At 37.7% G+C, this 23044-nt stretch overlaps 2 protein-coding genes across 6 annotated transcripts; one reads left to right on the forward strand and one right to left on the reverse strand.

Moving 5' to 3' along the window:
- Window positions 1-7242, forward strand: TOMM20L (translocase of outer mitochondrial membrane 20 like). Its single transcript, XM_030319217.1, has 5 exons — window positions 1-136; window positions 267-310; window positions 1186-1267; window positions 6122-6264; window positions 7189-7242. Exons 1-5 carry the CDS (start codon window positions 1-3, stop codon window positions 7240-7242), a joined length of 459 nt encoding a protein of 152 aa, XP_030175077.1.
- TIMM9 (translocase of inner mitochondrial membrane 9) lies at window positions 6760-22804 on the reverse strand. 5 transcript variants are annotated; one of them, XM_030319221.2, is made up of 6 exons: window positions 22686-22804; window positions 20041-20129; window positions 19662-19761; window positions 9210-9274; window positions 8740-8835; window positions 6760-7832 (listed from the first exon to the last, which is right to left on the reverse strand). In XM_030319221.2, the coding sequence occupies exons 4-6, from the start codon at window positions 9246-9248 to the stop codon at window positions 7698-7700; spliced, it is 270 nt and encodes an 89-aa protein (XP_030175081.1). In that variant the 5' UTR covers window positions 9249-9274; window positions 19662-19761; window positions 20041-20129; window positions 22686-22804; the 3' UTR covers window positions 6760-7697. The 5 variants fall into 5 exon arrangements, with proteins under 5 accessions (XP_030175081.1, XP_030175079.1, XP_030175083.1 ...); XM_030319219.2 differs by lacking the exon at window positions 19662-19761 and having other exon boundaries at window positions 22686-22803; XM_030319223.2 differs by lacking the exons at window positions 19662-19761; window positions 20041-20129.
- Window positions 22805-23044: the final 240 nt, after the last annotated feature.

The following is a 23044-nucleotide window of genomic DNA, read 5'->3' on the forward strand; positions in this document are numbered from 1 at the left end:
ATGCCCTGCGTCCGCACCGTCCTCTGCCTCCTGGCGGCTCTGGCTGCCGGTGGCGCCGTCGCCTTCTTTGGCTACTGTGTGTACTTCGACCGGAAACGGCGTGGAGACCCCGCGTTCAGGCGCCACCTGCGGGACAGTGAGTGCGACGGCTGCGGCGGTGGCGCGGCCGGGCGGGCGGCGAGCCGGCCCACGGGGTGAGGGCTTCGCGGGGCGCACGCGGGCGTCGGGATGGCTCCCGAGTGGCACGTGCCCGGTTGTGTTTGCAGAAAGAAGAGCCCAGCACCAGAAGGCAGAGGGACTGGGCGCCCAGGTGAAGTGCTTAGCGACGCCGAGGTGGCGTTATAGTGCGTAACCTCACCGCCGTGCAGATTCTGGCTCGGCGTCAGGGTCCCAGTCTGGTCCATGAGCGGGCATTTAGGAGCGCCCTTCCGCCTGCCTGCCCGCGCCCGGCTTACATGCGGGCGTAGTTTTTAATTGCTTACGAAAGAAAAGGAAGGGAAGAAGAACCATTTGGGGTTATGACAAAGCTCATCCCGCTCTAAAAAGAGAATTCTTGGGGACAGCAAACATAAAACATAAAAAAAGTCTCCAGATAGACCAGACTGGAGCTGAAGTGACTGGCAGTAGAGTTGATACTTTGGGTCAAGGATTGTCCACTGTACCTACCTTTAAAGACCAGCCCTGGGCTTTGTACCAGTGATGACGCCATCCTGCGATGCTGGTTACCTTCATGAACCAGGCTGACGCAAACCATAGCGTGCTTCTGAACACCACCACCCACTGCCCCGCCAACCGCTTGTCGTGCCCATTGCCAAATCTACAAGCACTGTTAATACCCTAGGCAAGAAAACAAATTGGCAACATGCGAAGCTATGTTTGCTGTAGTTAATTACACTAGGACTTCCGCTATATGTACGTAGAAGCTAGGTCAAATATAGATGAAAGTTATTACAAGCATCTCAACTTAATTTCAATATGCCATGTATTTTTTTTAATCCCCTAAAATTGTTAACTCCATTTTGAGTTGTTTTAAATATTAAAAAGAACAACTATGTTTATCATACTTTGGATTTAGAGACTGGGTGCAAGATAGTTTTTTTTTTAAATAAAAATGAAATAATTTTGATCAGTAACCCTATACCTTACATTCATTACTCATGGCTAAATATTTCGTGAATCTTTTAGTTATGGGATCCAGCAAAGAATGAAAAATTGCAAGAACTTTTTCTGCAAGAGGTACAAATGGGAGAACTTTGGTTATCCAGAGGTGAGAATGTAGACATTTTTTTGTAAGCGGTTACTTTTGATAATATAGGTTCAAAAAATATTTGATTAGTATTTGTATGTCAAAAAACTTAACTAGCTAGCTGTGTTAACTAAGTTGCTTTTTAGTTAAAGAGAAACTGCCCCAGCATTTTTGCTTGACTCCACTGTTCATCCCTACCATATTATACTGAGCATTCAGGTTGATGGTGCAGTCTAGGAAATGGGCAGATGGAGAAGCAAAGCCAAATACAGTTAACACATCATTTATCATCAGGTAAAATTCTAAGTAAATGAACTTTCCAAATTACTAAATGTTGTATGAATTAAAATTTTAAAAAGTTTGAACTGTTTTATAAAAATTTTCCTGCATTTTGAAGAGTATTCTTAATAAAATAATTACTGTTTTTTTAAGTTCATTTATTTGAAAGAGTGAGGGAGGGACAGAAAGAGAGGGAGACAGAGAATCCCAAGGCGACTCTGTGCTGTCAGCACAGAGCCGGACTTGGGGCTTGAGCTCACAAATCCCGAGATCATGACCTGAGCCAAAATCAAGAGTTGGATGCTTAACCAACTAAGCCATTCAGGCACCCCAATAATTATTTAAAAAAAATTTTTTTAAACGTTTATTCATTTTTGAGAGATGGAGACAGAGCTTGAGTGGGGAGGGGCAGGGAGAGAGGGAGACACAGAATCCAAAGCGGGCCCCAGGCTCTGAGCTGTCGGCACAGAGCCTGATGCGGGGCTCAGACCCACGGACCATGAGATCATGACCTGAGCTGAAGTCAGATGCCCAACTGAGGCACCCAGGTGCCCTAATAATTACTTATTGTTGATGATAAATCATTGTAAATGACCATTTTTGTATGTTTAATATAGTGATGTATGTAGGGGCTACCTTGGACTTAATGGCCATGAACTGTATTTTGAATTATAATTTATCCCAACCTATTTCCACATAGATTTAAGAAGACTTCACAATATTGTCAGGTAAAATGATGGTAGATGATGTAAGTATTTTATAAATATTGTGTATAGTAATCATGTCTTTGTTCTGGTGCTAAACCCTGGGAAGGAAAGTAATTTGCTTTTAGGCTTCTTATGTAAGGGATGAATGATGTTGCTGGATAAATGAGCATTATACCCATTTATGTATCTTTCTTTCAAGTTTTGCAAATTTCCTCTCATCAGAGTGCCTGTACCTATTTTGGCTCTTTTGATTGTCTTTTTTGAAAAAAATTTGTTTTTTACCTGCATTTAAGAGGTGGCATCCTCCAGAATTTATGAAAACAAAGTCAGGATCCTGGACAACAGGTAGCAATACTCATGATTTTTACTTTAATTCAATGGCTTAAAACCATGATAAAGGTTTTGAGAAATGAAAAAAATATTCAGAGTTATTGCATATTAATCATTATAATTTGAAATTTTAATATGCAATATTAGTCTTTTAGGAAGTTTTATAAGTGGGCTAAAAATATCTTAAATATTAATGACAAAATTAATAGTTAGAACTGACTTAAATGATATAAACAGGAGTAATTTTTTTTATTCATTGATTTTTGAGTGAGAGAAAGTGTGAGCAGGTGAGGGACAGAGAGAGAATCCCAAGCAGGCTCCACACTGTCAACACGGAGCCTGATGTGGGGCTTGAACCCACGAACCGTGAGATCATCATTATCTGAGCCAAAGTCAGACACTTAACTGACTGAGCCACCCAGCTGCCCCTAAACAGGAATGGTTTTATACAAGGAAGTAAAACATAAGTTTTAAGGACCTTCATTTGCACAGGGCTTTTTGAATATTCTGGGAGGAGTCCTACCAATTTTGTATTCATAATTTTATAATCTTTTTATTTCCTTTTTTTCTTTTTTACATTCTTTGTCTTGGGGCGCCTGGGTGGCTCAGTCGGTTAAGTGTCCGACTTCGGCTCAAGTCATGATCTTGTGGTCCGTGAGTTCAAGCCCCGCGTCGGGCTCTGTGCTGACGGCTCAGAGCCTGGAGCCTGTTTCAGATTCCGTGTCTCCCTCTCTCTCTGACCCTCTCTGACCATTCATGCTCTGTCTCTCTCTCTGTCTCAAAAATAAATAAACATTAAAAAAATAAAATAAAATTTTATATTGTCTTAAAAGGGCCCACCAGGGGTGCCTAGCTCGCTCATTCAGTAGAGCATGTGACTCTTGATCTCCGGGTCATGAGTTTGGACCCCACATTGGGGGTAGAGATTACTTAAAAAAATAAAATCTTTTAAAAGAAAAGCCCCCCCCCCCAAAATATATAAACTAGGGGCCTCACAAAATATGGATTAATTCCTAGATGTGGATACTGCTTGGACATAGGGGGAAATTAAAATAGAATCTTTGTGTTTTAACATTTTTTGAATTGGGATAGTGTAAATATGGAGAGAAAAGTAGGAATTATAAATTAAAAAGTTACTTTATGACACATCTTTATTCACTGTATGTTTAAGAGTCTTCATGTCATAGAGGTGAATATGTTACAAATATTGAGATGATTAAAACAAAAATTGCAAACTTATGTTTTAAAAGTTTTACCTCTTAAGGATAACATATTTCTGTTAAATCCCTAAATTGGTTAGTTATTTAAGGGTTATGTATGTCCCTATTTTACTTCTAATGGAGTTCTCATTTTGGTTGCTTACTTAAAATCCCACCAAACCCCAAACCAATTAAATAAAAATTTCTGGGGTGGGACTCAGGCATCAATATTTTTAAAATGTCCCTAGGTTATTATAATACACTGAGGACCAGCATTCTAATATGATTTTTCACCTAGTTTTCTGTAATCTTTTCCATTTTCTCCACTTTCTTCTGCCACCACCCCCAATTTTCGTTCCTTCGCTGTCAGGTAGTATAGTCCTCATCATGGTTGTGTCCACATAGGACCACAGAGCCAATAATTTTGATTGAAATTTCTGATTAGCTGATTTGATTGAATTTATTGGTTGGTTGACTTAGTTGACCAAATTGATTTTGTGTCACATTAGCTCTATCAATTTGAGAGGAGGCACTATTATATCTTTTTCCTTAAAAGGTTCAATACGATCAAAGTATTTTGACTTAATGTGTCATGTCTATAAAGCTGTGATTTTATTAATTTAAAAATAAACCTTTCAGTGAAATACTAGTGCAGTATTCCATCAAGAAATACCTTCTTTAAATGCCTACAAAGTTACTTAAAACCCAGCAATGAAAGTTTCTTAGGTTGAAAACGTAAAATTAGGTGTCTAGACACAAGACCTTTAACTCTTAAAACTTATGTAATATAGGCAAGGTTTGCTTTGTGAGTCTGAGTTAGGTCATGTTCTTCTGATGGTTTTTCAGTTTAAACTTCATACAAATCTGGGAACATTGTTTTCTGTCATGCACTTTTATCTTCAGATGACCAAGTATTTCAACCAACAAATGGAAAATCATGAAACACCTGAGAGGCAAGCACACTGTGTTCAAGGTTCAGAAAATTAGGTTCTATTACTAATGGCATTAAATAGTTCTGAAACTTTAAATCATTTCACTGATCTTTGCCTCAGTTTCTTAGAATGAAGTAGTGAGACTAAGTGTTTCCATGTTTTCACTCAAACAAATTCTACGATTGGGGCGCCTGGGTGGCTTAGTTGGTTAAGCATCCGACTCTTGATTTTAGCTCAGGTCATGATCCCACGATTCATGAGTTTGAGCCCCGCATCAGGCTTGGCGCTACTCAGAGCCTGCTTAGGATTCTCTCTCCCTCCCCCTCCCCCACTCTCTCTCAAACATTAAAAAAAAAATTCTATGATTAACTTCCACATTACACAACTTTTCATTCTTACTTTACAGCCAATCATCCTAAAACTCATTTTAAAACTACTTAGAAGTCAAAGTTCATAAATCTCTTTTCTTCCCCTATATATGTAATTCATGTTACCCCAAACCCTGTTTTAAACTCATTGATAATAGGATTTGTTTTTGAATTCTTATTTAGCCAGAACATCAGGTGTTTCATTTATATTTCATCAGTCACACATGTAGAGTTAAAGATAACCTATCTTCTATCAGTAACAGCAGACCACAACATTTAAAAAATACTCAACACCCCTTTCTCGCAAACCCACATTGCAGAACATGCAAAGTAAGAATGCACTTTTTTTTAAATATTATTTTTGAGAGTGAGTGTGAACGGGGCAGAGGCAGAGAGGGGGACAGGGAATCCAACGTGGCTGTGCACTGTCAGCACAGGGCCTGACACAGGGCTCCAACTCGCGAACCAGAAGATCATGACTTCAGCCAAAGTCAGCCGCTTAACTGAGCCACGCAGACACTCCCAAGAGTGCACTTTTTAATAGTAATTTGGATCATAAGACTATTCATCTTGCAGCTTGATCACAGTGAATCAAAAATTTTTAAATGTTTATTTTTTTTTGAGAGAGACAGAGCGTGAGCAGGGGAGGGAGAGAAAAGACACAAAATCCAAAGCAGACTCGTCTCTGAACTGTCAGCATAGAGCCTGACGCAGGGCTCAAACCCACAAACTGTGAGATCATGACCTGAATCAAAGTCAATGCTAAAGCGACTGAGCCACCCAGGCCCCTCTGATCACAGTGAATCTAATTGACAGCTCAGCATTTGTCCCATTTATAGTCTTTACTCTTTTTGAGAGAGCATGAACCAGGGAGAATCAGAAAGAGTGGGAGAAGGGGAGAGAAAGCAAGGGAAAGAGAATCCCAAGCAGGCTTGTTTATATAGTCTGTAGTTTGATATGCTTTTTTTCATTTTAATACTTGGTGTTTTCTTGGTAATTATGGAAGGTATATTTTGAAGAACGTTAAAATTTTGCTTTAAACCTTATCAATCTGTTTTAGGAGACCATCGATTGGGGGTTGAACATCTCAGCAATGCCCTTTTAGTGTGTGGACAACCAGAGGAACTTCTGAAGGTTTTCAAACACACACTCCCTCCTAAGGTATTTGAGATGCTGTTGCACAAAATTCCCCTTATTTGCCAGGTGAGCACGTACTTAATTGTCTTTGCTAAATTAACCATGTTAGGCTTGATTACATAAAAATAGCAGTTTGTGTGTGGATGGCCCAGGGTTTTAAATGAGTAAAATCTCTGAATTTTTGGTTGCTTTCTTGCCTTATGAGGGAAACAAGCATATTCTTTCATGTTTCTTTAACTATAATGAATTGTTTATTTTGCTGAGTCTCCTAGATGTTTCAACATTAAAGAGAGCATTAATATTTTGTTTTTGTACTTTCAAAGACACAACAATTAGTGACTGCAATGTCAACAGAAGCCTGTAAAATAAATGGTATTGTTAGTTATATGATGTAATAGCTTCAAAATTAGATGTAATACAGAAAACCTTAGTTTATCAAAGCAGAATACTTCTGGCTTCAAATAATATGACAAAACAGAAACCACTTTGATAATGTAAACATATAGGCTAATTATAATTAGTACTCTCTTAAGTGCAAGTTTAGATTGGTATCAAATGAAATCCATTCATAAGTCCATTTATTAGTAGGTATTAGTCTATGTACATTTTCCAAACTGCTTGGTATACTTATGCATCAACTAGAATTTTCCTGCAGATGTTTGGATTTGTTTTAGGATTCCTTTAGCTCTAAGACACTACCATAACTTCGGTTCACTTTTTATTGCATTGATCACATGACATAGCTGAGAATACACTGTGTATTGTTAGACTCTCAGCGTTCGGACAAAACACAAAACACAGTCTTCACTAGAGCATAATAGTCAACTCTTAAACATTCCCAAGGTAATCTCAGATGGGATGTTTCCTGAAGATATACGAAAATATGGCTAGGATAAGAATGTGTAATACCCATCCTGATGCAAGAAGGGAGGCAAGAAAAGGATTGTGCATTGAAATTATTAGCAAGTAACTATTTTATGTATTTACCAGCAATTTGAGACAGACATGAATGAACAGGAATACTTGGAGGATGATCGTGATTGAAAAACATTTCAACGTATCCACAGTCCAGTCAGCATACTACGGTACTATATATAGTATAAACAACTGCTCAGTGATATTTCCATTTATTTTACTTTTAGTAATAAAAAATTTTTTCTATCTCATACATGATTGAACACATTATTTTGCTTTTAAAATTAACAGTCACAATTGAAGAAACAATGGTTTATTTATCTAATGAAGTTACCAAGCTGCTGAATCTTAAGGCCTCAACAAATGTTGCATCTTATTATTTTGATTGAACAGTAAGACCTTCTATTTTGATTATTCATGGTAAATAGCAATTTTGTTTCTCTAGTTGTTTCCCACTTGCCAGACAGTCATGACAGTTTAACATGGTGGCTACTGCTTTCAGGGGATTCCATCAGATGAATCCTCATTTCCATCACAACAGCTGCTGGCAATGTTTCATCTAAAGTCCAGCCATCAGGACTCCTCTATCGTGGTTGGCCAAGGAGTCCTGCTTTGGCTGCCAGGGCTTCATTCTGCTGAATATGATATTCCTGAAATCTCATGGATATTCTTTGTGTCATTTTTAAATATTTCTGTAAGCAATGTTCTGAACAGGTGGTCTAGAAATAAAAAGAGAAGATCCAAGAGGCAACACAGAAATATTAATGTTTTTAAACAATGCATGTATTTTTACATAAACAACCAGTGGGTGCTTTTCTTTTCTTTGAATATATGAGAACTAAGTGGTATTGAGTAGTGAGTGATCATAGCTTTCAATTGTTAATAGTTTCATCCATTTACAAAAATTAATATATACTGAATGCCTACTAGTTTGTAAGCACTAAAAACAATGGTAATGTCCCTGCCTTTTGCATATCTTATTCTGATTGTTAAAACATAGGCCCAGTAGTTTGTTCCTTTTTAATGAGAAGCTCCATTCCCAATATTCTTAAATTTCAACACTTCTTTTTAACAAGAATATTATACTTAGCATTTTTCAAACTTTGTCATTTATTTAACAAGGACTTACTGATTGCTAGTTATATGTTCTTGGCATGAATGAATATCACTTTCAGCCAATATATAAATGTTTTGATGAGGGTATTAAAAGTTACGACTTCTGAGAGGATTAAGTTTTCAGAGTCCACCTATGCAATATGAGCCACCAAATTTAAGCTCTGCTTTTTCCAAAATTAACCTGAATTCTCAGGGTCAAGTTTCTCTAGCCAGGCAATCTTGACTGAAAGCTAATTAGTAAGAATCTTTGCCATGGAACAATAATTTAGCAAGCCCCAGGCATCTTAGCTAAAAAAACCAAAATCTGCCATGGTACGGTAGGACTGTCATATTAAATTTGGGATCATTAAACTCAAGGCCATGGGTCTCGACTGCTTCAGTTCCTCTGAGCAATGGAACATAAAACCACATTCCTGTAATAACTAGGAACAAGCGAAATGGTGAGGGGGATCTCATTTCTATTGTTTACGACAAGCTTTCAGAGTTTTTAGTGGGCAGTGCTTTTCATACCTCTTCAGGTTTTACTTCTCTTGTTGTGAAGTCTTTAACGCAGTCCAAAAAGCAGGTTTCTGTAAGTTTATTGTAGGTTCCAAGAAATTCTTTAAACTACGAACAAATCAGAGCATTCTTTAATACTTGGTTTTTTAAAACAAAGATGTTTTGAAACTTTAATTACTGATGTTTTGTATTTGGGCAAAATACCCTGTTATACTTGAAACAAAAAATTCTTTCCTTCACTCAGGTGGGTATAGTATGACCTGTAGAGTATGATCTATAAAACATAGTCAAATTTTCTAGTTAAATATTTTTTTTTGCATTATCTGTCAAATTATCTGAAAAAAAATGTTTCATATGATTTAAAATCCATTTTTGGAAATGAAATTTGAAGTTATTTTGTGAGATCACTGACTGACATGGTTGCACCCAGAAGTGCCTTAAATTTTTTGCAAAATTCTTTTTCATTAATTATAATACCTTACCTGTTTTATCTGATCAGATTCTGGTATTTGTGCAGCCATATTCTTTTGATATGTTTATTAGTCACCTAATTTAAAAATTAAGGAAAAGTTAGTCTGTGAACAAATATTTTTTGGCTCACTGAAGAGTTAGGTATTAAAACAAATACAGGTTATTAAAAGAAATGAAGTTTACCTGAAATTATTTTATTTTATAAATTTCTAATGGGGTATGTAATTATATCCATCCTCCCAGGTCATTAATGGCAACAAGGAACGCTATAGTTTAGAATTAGATTTTTTTAATGCTGGCCGTGGGCCCCGTTTATCTAAATCTCGTTTTAAGACAGCTTGCTTTGCTACCTTGCAAAGTCACTTGCCACAGCCTCATTCCTAGTAGTTTTAAGGGAAACCAAGAGATCTCTGATGTCTTCTTCAAGTACATAACTATTCCACTGGTTCCTAATGTAACTCTGACCTAACATAACAACGATCCTTCTGTTATCTCTACATAAATACACAGCTTCTATTAATTGTTCATAAGCACCATCCATTTATAAATCAACAACTGTAATGAAAGATACTCAGTTTTCTAAAAGACTTTAACGGAAGTACAGGAGTTGTACATTCTGCAATTCAAAAAGTGTAATCACAGAGACTTATTAGAAACTTCTGAACCTATGACACTTGTGATCTAACTTGGGGGCAACAGAGAAGTGAAGATAAGTCAAAAAAGCCTTTCTGAATTACTAGGATTTTCACATTGTTAAATGGAGAGCCCAGGCTCAGTTAATCCAGATATAACAACGTATCCCATTACTTACTTGTTCTGTTCTGGCTAGTTCTACAATAGATGAACATCTCATATGAAAGATTTATATAAAATAAAGCTTTTTAAAAGTAGAAATTAAACAGCATGAAAAGGGAAGAATAAGCAAATACTAACCATGTATACTGTAAACTAACAGAACTTCTAGGCATTGTATTTAGCTTTGAGTTTTCTGATACTGAATGCAAACATGATAAACCAAAAGTGTGTATCATTCTTATAGACTTGTCAATATCTAAAGTGGCTGTGAAAAGCAGGAAATTTTCATGAAGCTTATATGGAGATAAAACTAGGAAATTTCAGCACAGGACAAAGTGTACATTACTATCATGAAAAAAAATTTTCATTTTGATTAATTAATACAATCAGTAGTAATTCCATTGCAGCATTTCCAACCACGTATACACCTGCTCCTCTTTTGCATTTATTCTTTACTCCTCTTTTTTCCTTATCCTTAAGTTCATATTACTGACATTTTTTTCATATGCAAGGGAAAGTACTCATTCTTTTCTATCTGGTTTTTAAGATATTTATATTGTTTATTTTTGAGAAAGACAGAGTGTGAGTGGGAGAGGAACAGAGAACAAGGGAGACACAGAATCTGAAACAGGCTCCAGGCTCTGATCTCTCAGCACAGAGGCCAACGTGGGGATCGAACTCAAGCAACAGGGGATCATGACCTGAGCTGAGGTCGGAAACGTAACCGACTGAGCCAGCCAGGTGCCCCTGATCTTCTTTTTTTTAAATAATTTTTTTAACATTTATTTTTGAGAGACAGAGACTGACAGAGCACGAGTGGGGAGGGCAGAGAGAGAAGGAGACAGAGAATCCAAAGCAGGCTCCAGGCTCTGAGCTTTCAGCACACAGCCCAGTGCGGGGCTCAAACCCACGAACCATGAGATCATGACCTGAGCCGAAGTTGGACGCTTAACTGAGCCAACCAGGCACCTGTCTACTCCAGATGTTCTAGCCTACAGTTTTCTTTGAAGTAATGATTCATAAAAAGTATAATTGTCTATACTTAAGAGAATCTTTGGCTTAGCAGTAACATGATATAGACCATCTCTGCTATTAAACCTCCTCTATATCCCTTACAAATAATGCAGTAGAGGTTTTAGGTTAGCCCAACATGAGGCAACTAGCGTTCCATAAACACCGAAAACGTTAACAAGAATGCTCTTTATTCCTATTTTATTTCACTTTGTAAACAACATACAGTTGACCCTTCAGCAATGTGTGTGTTAGGGGCACCAACCCGACACACAGTCAAAAATCCGTATGTAACTTCTGACTCTCCCAAAACTTAACTACTGATTGACTACTGTTGATTGGAAGCCTTACTGATAGCATAGCCACTTAAGACATGTTTTGTATGTCATATGTATTATGTGTACTGTATTCTTACAATAAAGTAATCTAAAGAAAATGTTAATAAAATCATAAGGAAAAGACATTTATAGTACAGTACCATAAAAAATCTGCATAAAAGTGGACCTGTGTAGTTCACACCCGTGTTGTTTTTCAGGGTCAACTGTATATGTTTTTACCACATAAACTACCTCAAAAATACCAACAGTTACTGCAGGTCACAATTTTTTAGGTGTTACTATGCTGTTATAAAAAACCACTAACCAAAGAGACAGAGGATTCTATAAGTATGTCATACAGTGCAGTTTAGGACTAGTGCTTCCGGGAAGATGGAGTGAGAGATGTGCTTTTCCCAATTCCTCTCACTAAATACAACTAAAAGCCCTGGACATTAAATATAAGACAAACCTGAGACTAAAAGGTGGAGAGAAGAAAGTGTATTGGCCAGGACCCTTGGGAACTGAGAAACAAAATAGTGGTGAATTCTCTTTTTTGCAAAGAGTTAGAGCTGAAGAAGCCAGCAGTCAGCAGATGCCAATGGGAACAAAGCCCTCCATGCCCCCAAAGCTGGTCCTCTCTAGCCAAAGGGCCAGGAAAGGGGAAGCCTATAAGACAGAAAACTTAAAAAAATTTTTTTGAACGTTTATTTATTTTTGAGAGACAGAAAGCATGGTGGGGGAGAGGCAGACAGTGAGGGAGACACAGAATCTGAAGCAGGCTCCAGGCTCTGAGCTGTCAGCACAGAGCCTGATACAGGGCTCGAACCCACAAACTGTGAGATCATCATGACCCAAGCTGAAGTTGGATTCTTAAGGCGCCCAAGACAGAAAACTTTTAAACGATAATAGCTATACTCCAGGCAAACAAAAAAAATTGTGGCCTGCATCCCCAACCAGCCCCCCTCTCCCCCCACCTCCAATCAACTTAAGCCAAAGCTGGGAGCCTAGACTTCCACCCTCCCTAGGCTGTAATAAGGCATTCCAACCCCTACACTTCAGAGAAGGGAGATTAGGAAACAAGGACTTCTTTCCTTCCTGGGCATTGAGGGCCCTTCACCCCCAACAGGTGTCAGTGGAAACCACATGAGGAGTGGGGACATCTACCTCAATTGGCAGTAATGAGGTACCTGTCTCCCTCCTCTCCAGGTGGTAACAAAGGAGGCCTCTTTGAGATTCAAGACTAGCTTTACTGTCATATGGTAATTAGTCCACATTCTCTCCTCTGGTGTCAGTGGAGACAGTGGGAGCAGTAATGAGACATGCTAGTCCCTCTAAGCCAGAGTGATACCAATGGAGGCCTACTAGAGAGCCCTAACTCCTACAGTTGCCCTGGCAGTAATGAGGAGCACACCAGCCCCCACACACCTTAAGTGACAGAGTGAGAAACCTGGACTTCTACTCTACACCTAGCAGTACCTGCCCCCACTTCCGCTAATGGCGTAGTGTCAAAAGGAGCCAGCTAGAGAGAAAGTTTAAACAAGATCTGGAGCCTCATAATACAATATGTAAAATGTCCAGGTTACAATAAAAATTCACTCATCATACCAAGAACTAAGAAAATCTCAAACTGAATGAAAAAAGACAGTTAATATATATCCAACCCTGAGATGACAGATTTAGAATTATCTGACAAAGATTTTAAAACTATTATAAAAAACACATCAATGAGCAATTACGAATATGCTTGAAACAAACAAGACATTAGAAGAACCCAATGAAAATTTCAAGAGGTGAAAAATAAAATAACCAAAATAAACTGAACAGATAGATTTAAGAAGCGAATGAATGCAAAGAGCATAATCGCAAAGAAGTCTACCTCAGGATGTCACAGCTAAACTTCTAAAAACTAAAGATAAAAATTTTTGAAAGCAGCAAGTGAAAAAGTGACATTTCACCTGCAGGGGAAAACAATTAGGATTACATCAGTCAATCTAGAAATCTGTATCTAGCAAAAATATACCTCAGGACTGAAGGGGAAATCAAGACATTCTCAAATGAAAGAAACTAAAATTTGTTGCCAGCTGACCTACCCTAAAAGAAGGATTAAAGTTCTAAACAGAAAGGAAATGATAATAGGAGACTTGGAACATCAAGAAGAAGGGAAAAAACAGTAGTAACAAATGTGAGTAAGTACAATACACTTTCCTTCTCTTCTTGAGTTTCCTAAATTGTGTTTTTCACATTTGAAGCAAAAATTATAAGACTGTCTAATGTGGTTCTAAATGTATATTATAAATGGTGAAGGTAAAAGGAGGTAAAGTTTCTACACTTTACTGAAACTGGTGTTGACACATTAGACTGTGATAAGCTATGTATATATCATGTAGTACCTAGAGCATTCACTAAAAAAGATACATAGGGAGACACACTCAAAAATACTATAGATAAATCAAAATGAAATTCCAAAATATACTCAAGTTATCCACAGAAAGGCAAGAAAAACAGAAAACAAAAAATAAAATAGCAACTTTAAGCCCTAATAAACAATTACATTAAATATAAGCAATAATCAATTAAAAGAGATTGGTAGAATGGATTAAAAAACATGACTACATATATGTTATCTATCAGAAACTTACTTCAAATATAATGATTGAAAATAAAAAGGATGAAAAAAGATCTGTCAAGCAAACAATCAAAAGAAAATAGTGAATATGTTAATATCAGACAAAGTAGGTGTCAGAGCAAAGGAAATTACAAAACAGAAAGGGACATTCAGGATTAATCTACCAAGAAAACACAGCAGTTTGCACCAAACAAGAGAGTTGCACAATGTACAGAGTGAAAACTAATAGAACTGAAAGGAAACAGATCTAGTTGGGGACTTCAATATCCCTCTCTCAACAATTAATAGAACCGGACAGAAATTTTACAAGGATATAGAAAAACAATACCATCAACCAACAGGAATCAGTCAACATTTATAGAACATTTTACCCAACACCACAGGATACATATTTTTATCAAGAGCCATGAAACACAGACCAGGACCACATTTCTGAAACCACAGAAAACATTCTGGACCACAAAAGCAGCCTCAACAAATTTTAAAAGAATTGAAATCACACAGAATGTGTTCTCTGACCACAAAAGAATCAAACTAGAAATTAGTAACAAAAAGAAAATCTCCAAACATTTGAAAAAAATACTTCTTTTAAAAGTTTATTTATTTTTGAGCAGGGCGGGGCGGGGAGAGAATCCCAAGCAGGCTCCATGCTGTCAGCACAGAGCCGAATGCGGGGCTCTATCTCACGAATTGTGAGATCACGACCTGAGCTGAAATGAAGAGTCGGATGCTCAACTGACTGAGCCACCAGGTGCACCTGGAAAATAAACTGCTTCTAAACAATACATGGGTCAAAAGAGAAGTCTCAGAGAAATTTTTAAAAAATTACTGAACTGAATGAAACTGAACACAAAACATATCAAAATTTGTGGGACACAGCTAAATCAGCCACGAGGAAAACTGGCACCTAAAGGCGTTCACTAGAGAATAGTAAAGGTCTCCTATCAATAATCTAAACTTTCACTTCAAGCACCTAGAAAAAGAAAAGCAAAATAATGAAGAGCAGAAATTAATGAAAACAAGTGCAACAGATAATAATCAAAGAAACAACGAGCTGGTTCTCTGAACAAATATTATAACAAACCTCTAGCAAGGCTAATAAAAAATCACATTATCATTATAAGGAATGAAACTGGATATATTACCATAGGCCATGCAGACATCAAAAGGGTAATAGCACTACAAACAACTCCATATACAGAAATCTAACAACCTTGGGAATGCAAGCTGGTGCAGTCACTCTGGAAAATGGCATGGAGGTCCCTCAAAAACTAAAAATAGAACTACCCTACGACCCAGCAATTGCACTACTAGGCATTTATCCAAGGGATACAGGTGTGCTGTTTTGAAGGGACACATGCACCCCCATGCTTATAGCAGCACTATCAACAACAGCCGAAGTATGGAAAAAGCCCAAATGTCCATCGATGGATGAATGGATAAAGAAGATGTGGTATATATATACAATGGAGTATTACTCGGCAATCAGAAAGAATGAAATCATGCCATTTGCAACTATGTGGATGGAACTGAGGGTATTATGCTAAGTGAAATTAGTTAAAGAAAGACAAAAATCATATGACTTCACTCATATGAGGACTTTAAGAGATAAAACAGATGAACATAAGGGAAGGGAAACAAAAATCATATAAAAACAGGGAGGGGGACAAAACAGAAGAGACTCATAAATAGGGAGAACAAACTGAGGGTTACTGGAGGAGTTGGAGGGGGGGATGGCTAAATGGGTAAGGGGCACTAAGGGGGAATCTACTCCTGAAATCATTGTTGCACTATATGCTAACTAATTTGGATGTAAATTTAAAAAAATTAAAAAAAAAAAAAAAGAAATCTAACAACTTATTTATGAACTTGTATTATCCTGATATCAGAACCAAAGACCGTATGTAAAATTACAGTAAAATATCCTCATCAAATAGACATAAAAGTATGTGACAAAATAATAACAAATGTAATTCAGCAATATATGAAAGAATTATTCACCTTGAATAAGTGGGTTTACTCTAGACATACAAGGCTGCTTCAGGATTTAGAGAAAAATCATTAGATCATATCAATTGATGCAGAAATACCATTTGACAAATTCAACACCCATTCATGATTAAAAAAAACTTTGAAAAATAAGAAAAGAGAACTTCTTCAACTTCATAATGAGTATCTACAAAAAACTATAAGTAACAGTGAAAGGCTAAATATTCTCCCCTAAGATTGTGAGCAAGGCATGAGATCTGCTCTTACTACTCTTAATATACTGCTGGAAGTTCTACCCAGTGCAGTACAGCAAGAAAAGAAAATAAAACATACAGATGGTAAAGGAAGAAAATAAATTGTTTCTCTTTGCAGATGAGATAATTGTGCACATAGAAAATCCCAAGGGATCTATAAAGAAACTCTTAAAACTATCTCTATATACTTGCAATGAATATGCCAACAATTAAAAGTATAATACCGTTAACAGTCACTCAAGAAAAATTTAGCAGTGGGGTGCCTGGGTGCCTCAGTCTGTTAAGCGTCCGACTATGGCTCAAGTCATGATCTCACTGTTTATGAGTTCCAAGCCCTGCAACCAGCTCACTGCTGTCAGTGCAGCACCTGCTTTGGATCCTCTGCTTCCTCTCCATCTGCCCCTCCCCCGCTCATGCTCATGTGCTCTTCTCTCTCTAAAATAAATAAACATTAAAAAAAAAAAAACCCTTAAAAAATTTAGGGGTAAATCTAACAAAGCATGTATAGCACTTGTATGCTGGAAAATATAAAATGCTGATGAAAAAGAATTAAAGACCTAAATAAATGGAGGGACATATTGTATTCGTGGATTGGAAGATTCAACATAGTAAGGATGTCCATTTACCCAGAATTAATATACAGGCTTAATGTAATTCTTATCAGGTCCCAGTGAAATTTCCTGTAAATATAGACAAATTTATTTTAAAATTTATATTACCAAAGGGATTAAAATAGTAAAACAAATTTAAAAAACGAGTAAAATGGGAGGAGGTCTACTTGATTCTAAGACTTATTATAGAGTTACAGTAATCAGTATAGTGTGCTATGAGTGGAGAGGTAGACATAGTTCAGTGAAACAGAACAGAGAACCCAGAATTAGGGTTACATAAATATGCCCAACTAATTTTTAGTAAAGGTGCAAAAGCAATTAAGTGAAGGATAGCCTTTTCAACAAATGGTGCTAGAGCAATTATATATCCATAGGAAAAAATTTAGCCTTGAAGTCTCTCACTTATGTGTGAGTTATATAAAAATTAACTCAAGATGGATCAGGAACTTAATAAAACATAAATTATTAAAATTTATAGTGACACCACCAAATACTGGTGAGTACGTGGAAAAACTGGATCACTCAGTGGTAATGTAAAATTGTAATGTCACTGCAGTGAACAGTTTGGCAGTATTTTAGAAAATTAAACATGCAACTACCAAATGACCCAGCAATTGTATTCTTTGGCATTTATCACAGAGAAATGAAAACTTACATTCACACAAAAACCTTTACATGAATAGCTATGGAAACTTTGTTTGTAACAGTCAAAAACTGGAAACCATCCAGATGTTCTTCAGTAAGTGAATGGTTAAATTGGTACACCAATGCCACGGAATAACTCAGCAATAAAAAGGAATGAGTTTTTTCTTCAGACTTAAATTCTAGTAAATATAGGCTATAATACTGTTCAGTAGAATTTAGTGATTGATCACTTACATGTAACACCCTGTGCTCATCACAACAGCTGTACTCCTTAATGCCCAACCCCCACCTGGCCCATCCTCCCACCCAACACCCCTCCAGCAACCTTCAGTTTGTTCTCTATAGTTAGGAGTCTATTAAGATTTCCCTATTTTTTTCCCCCCTTCCCCTATGTTTATCTGGTTTCTTAAATCCACATGAGTGAAATCATACGGTATTTGTCTTTCTCTGACTTACTTCAGTTAGCAAAATTCACTCTAGGTCCATCCATGTCGTTCCAATTGGCAAGATTTCAAAAAAGGAATGAGTTATTGATGCACACAAATTGGAGGAATCTCCAAAGAATGATGCTGAGTGAAAAAAGCCAATCCCAAAATGTTATTTGCTGTATGATAACCCTGGTCTCTGCATGACTGGTACTGGTAATTGGTAATCTTGTAATTCAAGTGAGGATCAATGTTATATATATAACATTCATGAAATGACAAACTTACAGAAATAGAGAATATATTAGTGGTTGCCAGGGGTTAAGGCGGGGACAGGGGTAGGAGGGAATTAAGTATTGCTATAAAAAGATGAAGTAAGAGACTTCTGTAATGGAAATGTTCTGTATCTTAAATTTTTTTTTTTTTCAACGTTTATTTATTTTTGGGACAGAGAGAGACAGAGCATGAACGGGCGAGGGGCAGAGAGAGAGGGAGACACAGAATCAGAAACAGGCTCCAGGCTCTGAGCCATCAGCCCAGTGCCTGACGCGGGGCTCGAACTCACGGACCGCGAGATCGTGACCTGGCTGAAGTCGGACGCTTAACCGACTGCGCCACCCAGGCGCCCCGAAAATGTTCTGTATCTTGACTGTATCATCAATATCCGGGGTGTGATATTGTATGTGATATTTTGTAACATGTTACTATGGTGGAAAAGTGGGTAAAGGGCACAAGGGAACTCTGCATTTCCCCCTATAATTGCATGTGAATCTACAATAATCTCAAAATAAAAAGTTTAACATAAAAAAAAAAGGTTGCTCAGCTGTCTAATCCTTGCCAAAGAGCAAGATGCAGTGTGCCGTGTAGGGTTAGCAAATGTCCAGAACTAAATTTCTTTTGGCTTCTCACTCAGAAAACAGCTTGAAATGATCCAAGAACTGGTAAAATAACTTTTGTGAAAATAGGTGTTAAATGAAACCACTGTTTTACGAGAACTTTAAAAAATACAAGAGCAATAAAATATGCATTATGGAGCTTGGTTTACCAACAGGCCTCTAGCTGAAATGACAAAAGGACATCAATAAGACTGAGCCTTCTGAATTGTTGAATTGTACAGTAAACTCACTGTACAAGACATTGATGTTTCTACACACAGAAAACAAAAACAGATGATTTCCTTACTTATAAAAACCTTAGAAATTTGCATGTTTGCAGATTGTGATGTCAAAATCCAGTTCTTTTTCCTACTCCTATCCTTTTATTTCTTCAGGTTAAAATTCATATATAATCACTTTTTAACTAGAGTTAAGAGAGGCAGGTCTGAAATATTTAAATGTTAAGTTTCAGAGACTGGTAACACTGTGCTGATTCTACCCCACTTGCCCCTTAGTATATATACAACTCATGGTGACAAATGATGGTTGTTATTGGGAGGTCTTTACCAATGCATAGATGAGGAATGCTCCAAATGTTCTTGGTATGAATTTTATTTAAAAATTATTTTCTTGGTATTGTTTTTTAATATACAGTCATTAACAGTATATATTTCCTCTTTAAATAAAGTTTATCATATTATGAGTAATCTATTTCTTGAGAATTTGGAAAAGAAAAATAGTTCCACTACTCAATTCCCAGATCTACAACTGAACTCAAGAGCTAACAGTTGGTTTTCTCAAGTCTGCCTAAATCTCCAAAGCTTTTCTCTATCTGTTGTCACGGATATACTTAATTACAGGCATTTGCTCCTAGAAAACATTGGAAATGACAGAGTGAATGATTTTCACATTTACTTGCTAGTCTGGTGTCTTCTATGTCTTGGAGCATTCTGTTTTCCAGTTATTTAATCCTAAATCATGCTGATTAACAAAGTCCAACAGCCACACACACCACCTGATGATGAAAACAGGTAGAAATAATGGGGTTGCCCTTTGATTTAGTCCTAATTTTCAGCTATTACAGCAAATGTTAGTTATTGTAGAGGCAAATATTCAATCAGAGGTTACCTTATGGTTATATCTCTGAAACCTAGAGAGAGAAGGAAGGGATGAGTTCTAGAATCTCTGGCTTAGGTCTTGGGAATGATCACAATACTGTTATTTTTGTGTCAAAATATATAATAAAACCAGGGAACTTAAGAATAAAGAGATTTTATCAGTCATCAATTCAAACCTTTTCTGATGCATGAGTTTCCTTTTTGTTCTGGAAAATTAGTTGTCCAACCTTTGCTTGAATGTCTCCAATGAAGCCTGATTTCTTACCTGAAAAATGAGGGGATTACAGTATGACTGCTGAGGCCCCTTCAAGCTCTGTTTGATGAATTGTAAGCTTCTGACGGCTAAATTATTTTCAATGAGTGAAATTAGTTTCCTCAATCTATTCTGAGGTTATAATTCCTTGGCAGATGTATTATGAGATGTATTAAAAATACTTAAGATCCTTATCTTCCCAGGTAGTATGTTTAGGTAAACACAAGACAAACAATTCCCAGAAAATTTTGAATATTAAAAAAACAAACAAAAAAGCCCCCCAACTAACCAGGATTTAACAGGGGAGATGCAATTTCTTTTTTGGAACGCTATGCAGATTTGTACCAGTTCTGGAGCCAAATTTCTACTTCTGTTCAAACTTAGTTTGCAGTAAGTTATTCTACTGATGTCCTTGTCCTCGGCCATTGTCACAATACCTGACCCTGGTCTCGGCATGACTGGTACTGGTAATTGGTAATCTTGTAATTCAAGTGAGGATCAAGAATGGATGATAAAACTACTGGGTGACAGTTGGAGAACAGGATATATCCATGGTCTCAAAGTATCTCCACAAGTTACTTTTCATCAAAGAAAAATGGTCCCTTTATATGGCAAAGATCTGGCAGTCACCACCATAACCAGTAAAGACACATATCAACTGTGTGGTATTCTTGCCAAAAATGTTTGATCTGATTCTGATCATGAGGGAGTAATTAGGAAAATCCACAATGTGGGACAATTTGTAAGACACCTAGACTAGTCTTTTCAAAAAGTTAAAGCCATAAAGAAAAGTAATAGAAGGCTGCTGTAGATTAAGTGACTAAAGAGTCATGACAACTAAGCAATGTGTGAACTTCGGACCTTGAATCAAAAAAAAATATTTGAGTTAAAAATAAAGACATTTTTGGGATAATTGGAGAAATCTGAATATGTTACCTTATTAGGTGTGATAATCTTATTGTGGCTATGTAACAGATTGTTCTTTTTTTCTTATTTTTGAGACAGAGAGAGACAGACAGACAGACTGTAACTGGGGGAGGGGCAGAGAGAGAGGGAGACAGGGGATCCAAAGCCAGCCGGCCGTGTGCTGACAGCAGAGCCCAGAGAGCCCAAGGGGGTACTTGAACCCACAAACTGTGAGATCAGGACCTGAGGGGAAGTTGGAAGTCAGAAGCTTAACCCACTGAGCCACCCAGGCACCCCTGTAATAGACTGTTCTTAAGGAGATATATGGTGAAGAAATTAGGGTTAAAGGTCATCATGTCTGAAACTTACAAACAAACCAGCAAAAAAGGTGTATCTACTTACATAGGTATGTATGGAGCTAGGAGAGTGGGAAACCAGAAGCAAGTAAAGATGTTAACAAAAGAAATGAAAGAAAACAATCTTGTGAGCCATGTTTTTTGTTTCAGGGCTATCGGTGTCTTTGATAGGTCAGATGTCTAAACTGAATTGAACTAACTTGTCTGATGAGTATAAAATAGGACTCTGCCACATCTGAGCAGGTTTAGGAAGTTATGTCCGATTAACTGGCAACCCTAACTCAACTTATTATTAAGCAGAGCAAAAATTACTTTTGAAAGATTATTGCTTTTGGGTTTAAAGCATGGCTTCCAGGCCTGAAACGTAAGCCCATGAGTTAGACTAGATGGGGGCAAGACTACTTGGGTTTCAGGTCTGATACAAAAGGGTTTGTAAGATCCAAATCAAATCATTTATCCAAGTCATTTTAATAAGTTTCTATGCCTATGGTCACACCTTGTAGACTGCAGGGGAAAGGTCACTTTTTAATATTTAAGCTTCACCTAGAAAATAAGGGAATTAAGTCATCTTCAAAGTCTCTGACACTGTCAATCTTTTAATTCACCTACATTAAAACAAATTGTGGACAAACAGGTACCTTAGAGCCCATTTATGAAGAGAGAAATGTAACTGAAATAAATAATTACAGAAACTTATTAAGAATAATTAAAAGGTTCTCCAAAGCTGAGCCCTTAAGGTCCCCTTTAATCCTAGGGATTTTTCTATGAAAGTAGACAGCGGAGATGTAAAAATAAACAAACTTTGCTATTTAGCTTTTACAGATTACACTTCTTGCTTTGATTAATCGCTTTAAAAACCTTTAGTAATGCGTAAAAGGAAACGTCTAAATAGTGCGTTCTCAAAAATTAGCAAATCAGATAAGGGGTGTTTGTCCATGGTATTCTGTCTGTAGAGAAGATTTTTCAGTTAAAAAGAGGGTCTCTTGTCTGTCAGCTCAAGGTCACTGCGTGGATGCTTTACAATCTAACTCACTGTTCCAAAACAAGACACTGACTCCCCAAACCCGGGCTGGAGGAGGCTCAGGGCCTCAAATTCCGACCCTCACCCCGGTAGCACGAGAAGGTCCCCGGGAAGGTCCCAAACCTGCTCTGGGGACGCAGTCTCCGCAACCCGCCCCCCTCCTCCCCACAGTCCCAAGTACACGCGGAGGCCTCCTCCAGAGACCCCTTCCACCTTTCCGGAGGGTAGTCTCCCGCCCCCCGCCTGGGAACCCGGGATTCTAAGGGCAGAGAAAAGAGACCATACTTAAGCACAGGCTCTCGCATCCAACACCAGTGCGAGGCTGGGGGGCTGCGTTGCCAGTCCAGTCTAGGGGCGGAGGGTCTGGGTCAGGGCGGGCGCCGCAGCCGCTGGATGGAAGAGAACACGTGGGAGAGGCGATGTCAAATAGCCCTTAGACTTTTCGACGCGGATTCGTTATAACGCAGGAACTCTAGAGGGAAAGCCGCTATCCCCAGTGAATTCTAAAATCCTTTGGTGATTAAGTTTTGTAGTTGTATGCTTTGTCAGTGCTCTCTTTTCCTGACTTCCAGGCCAACAGTAACCCGAATCAGTCGAAAGTTTTTGTAAAACTTACTTACTTAATCCCGCGTCCCTAACGGTCT

The sequence above is a fragment of the Lynx canadensis genome, chromosome B3 (genome assembly GCF_007474595.2).
Source record: "Lynx canadensis isolate LIC74 chromosome B3, mLynCan4.pri.v2, whole genome shotgun sequence".
Lineage (NCBI taxonomy): Eukaryota > Metazoa > Chordata > Mammalia > Carnivora > Felidae > Lynx > Lynx canadensis.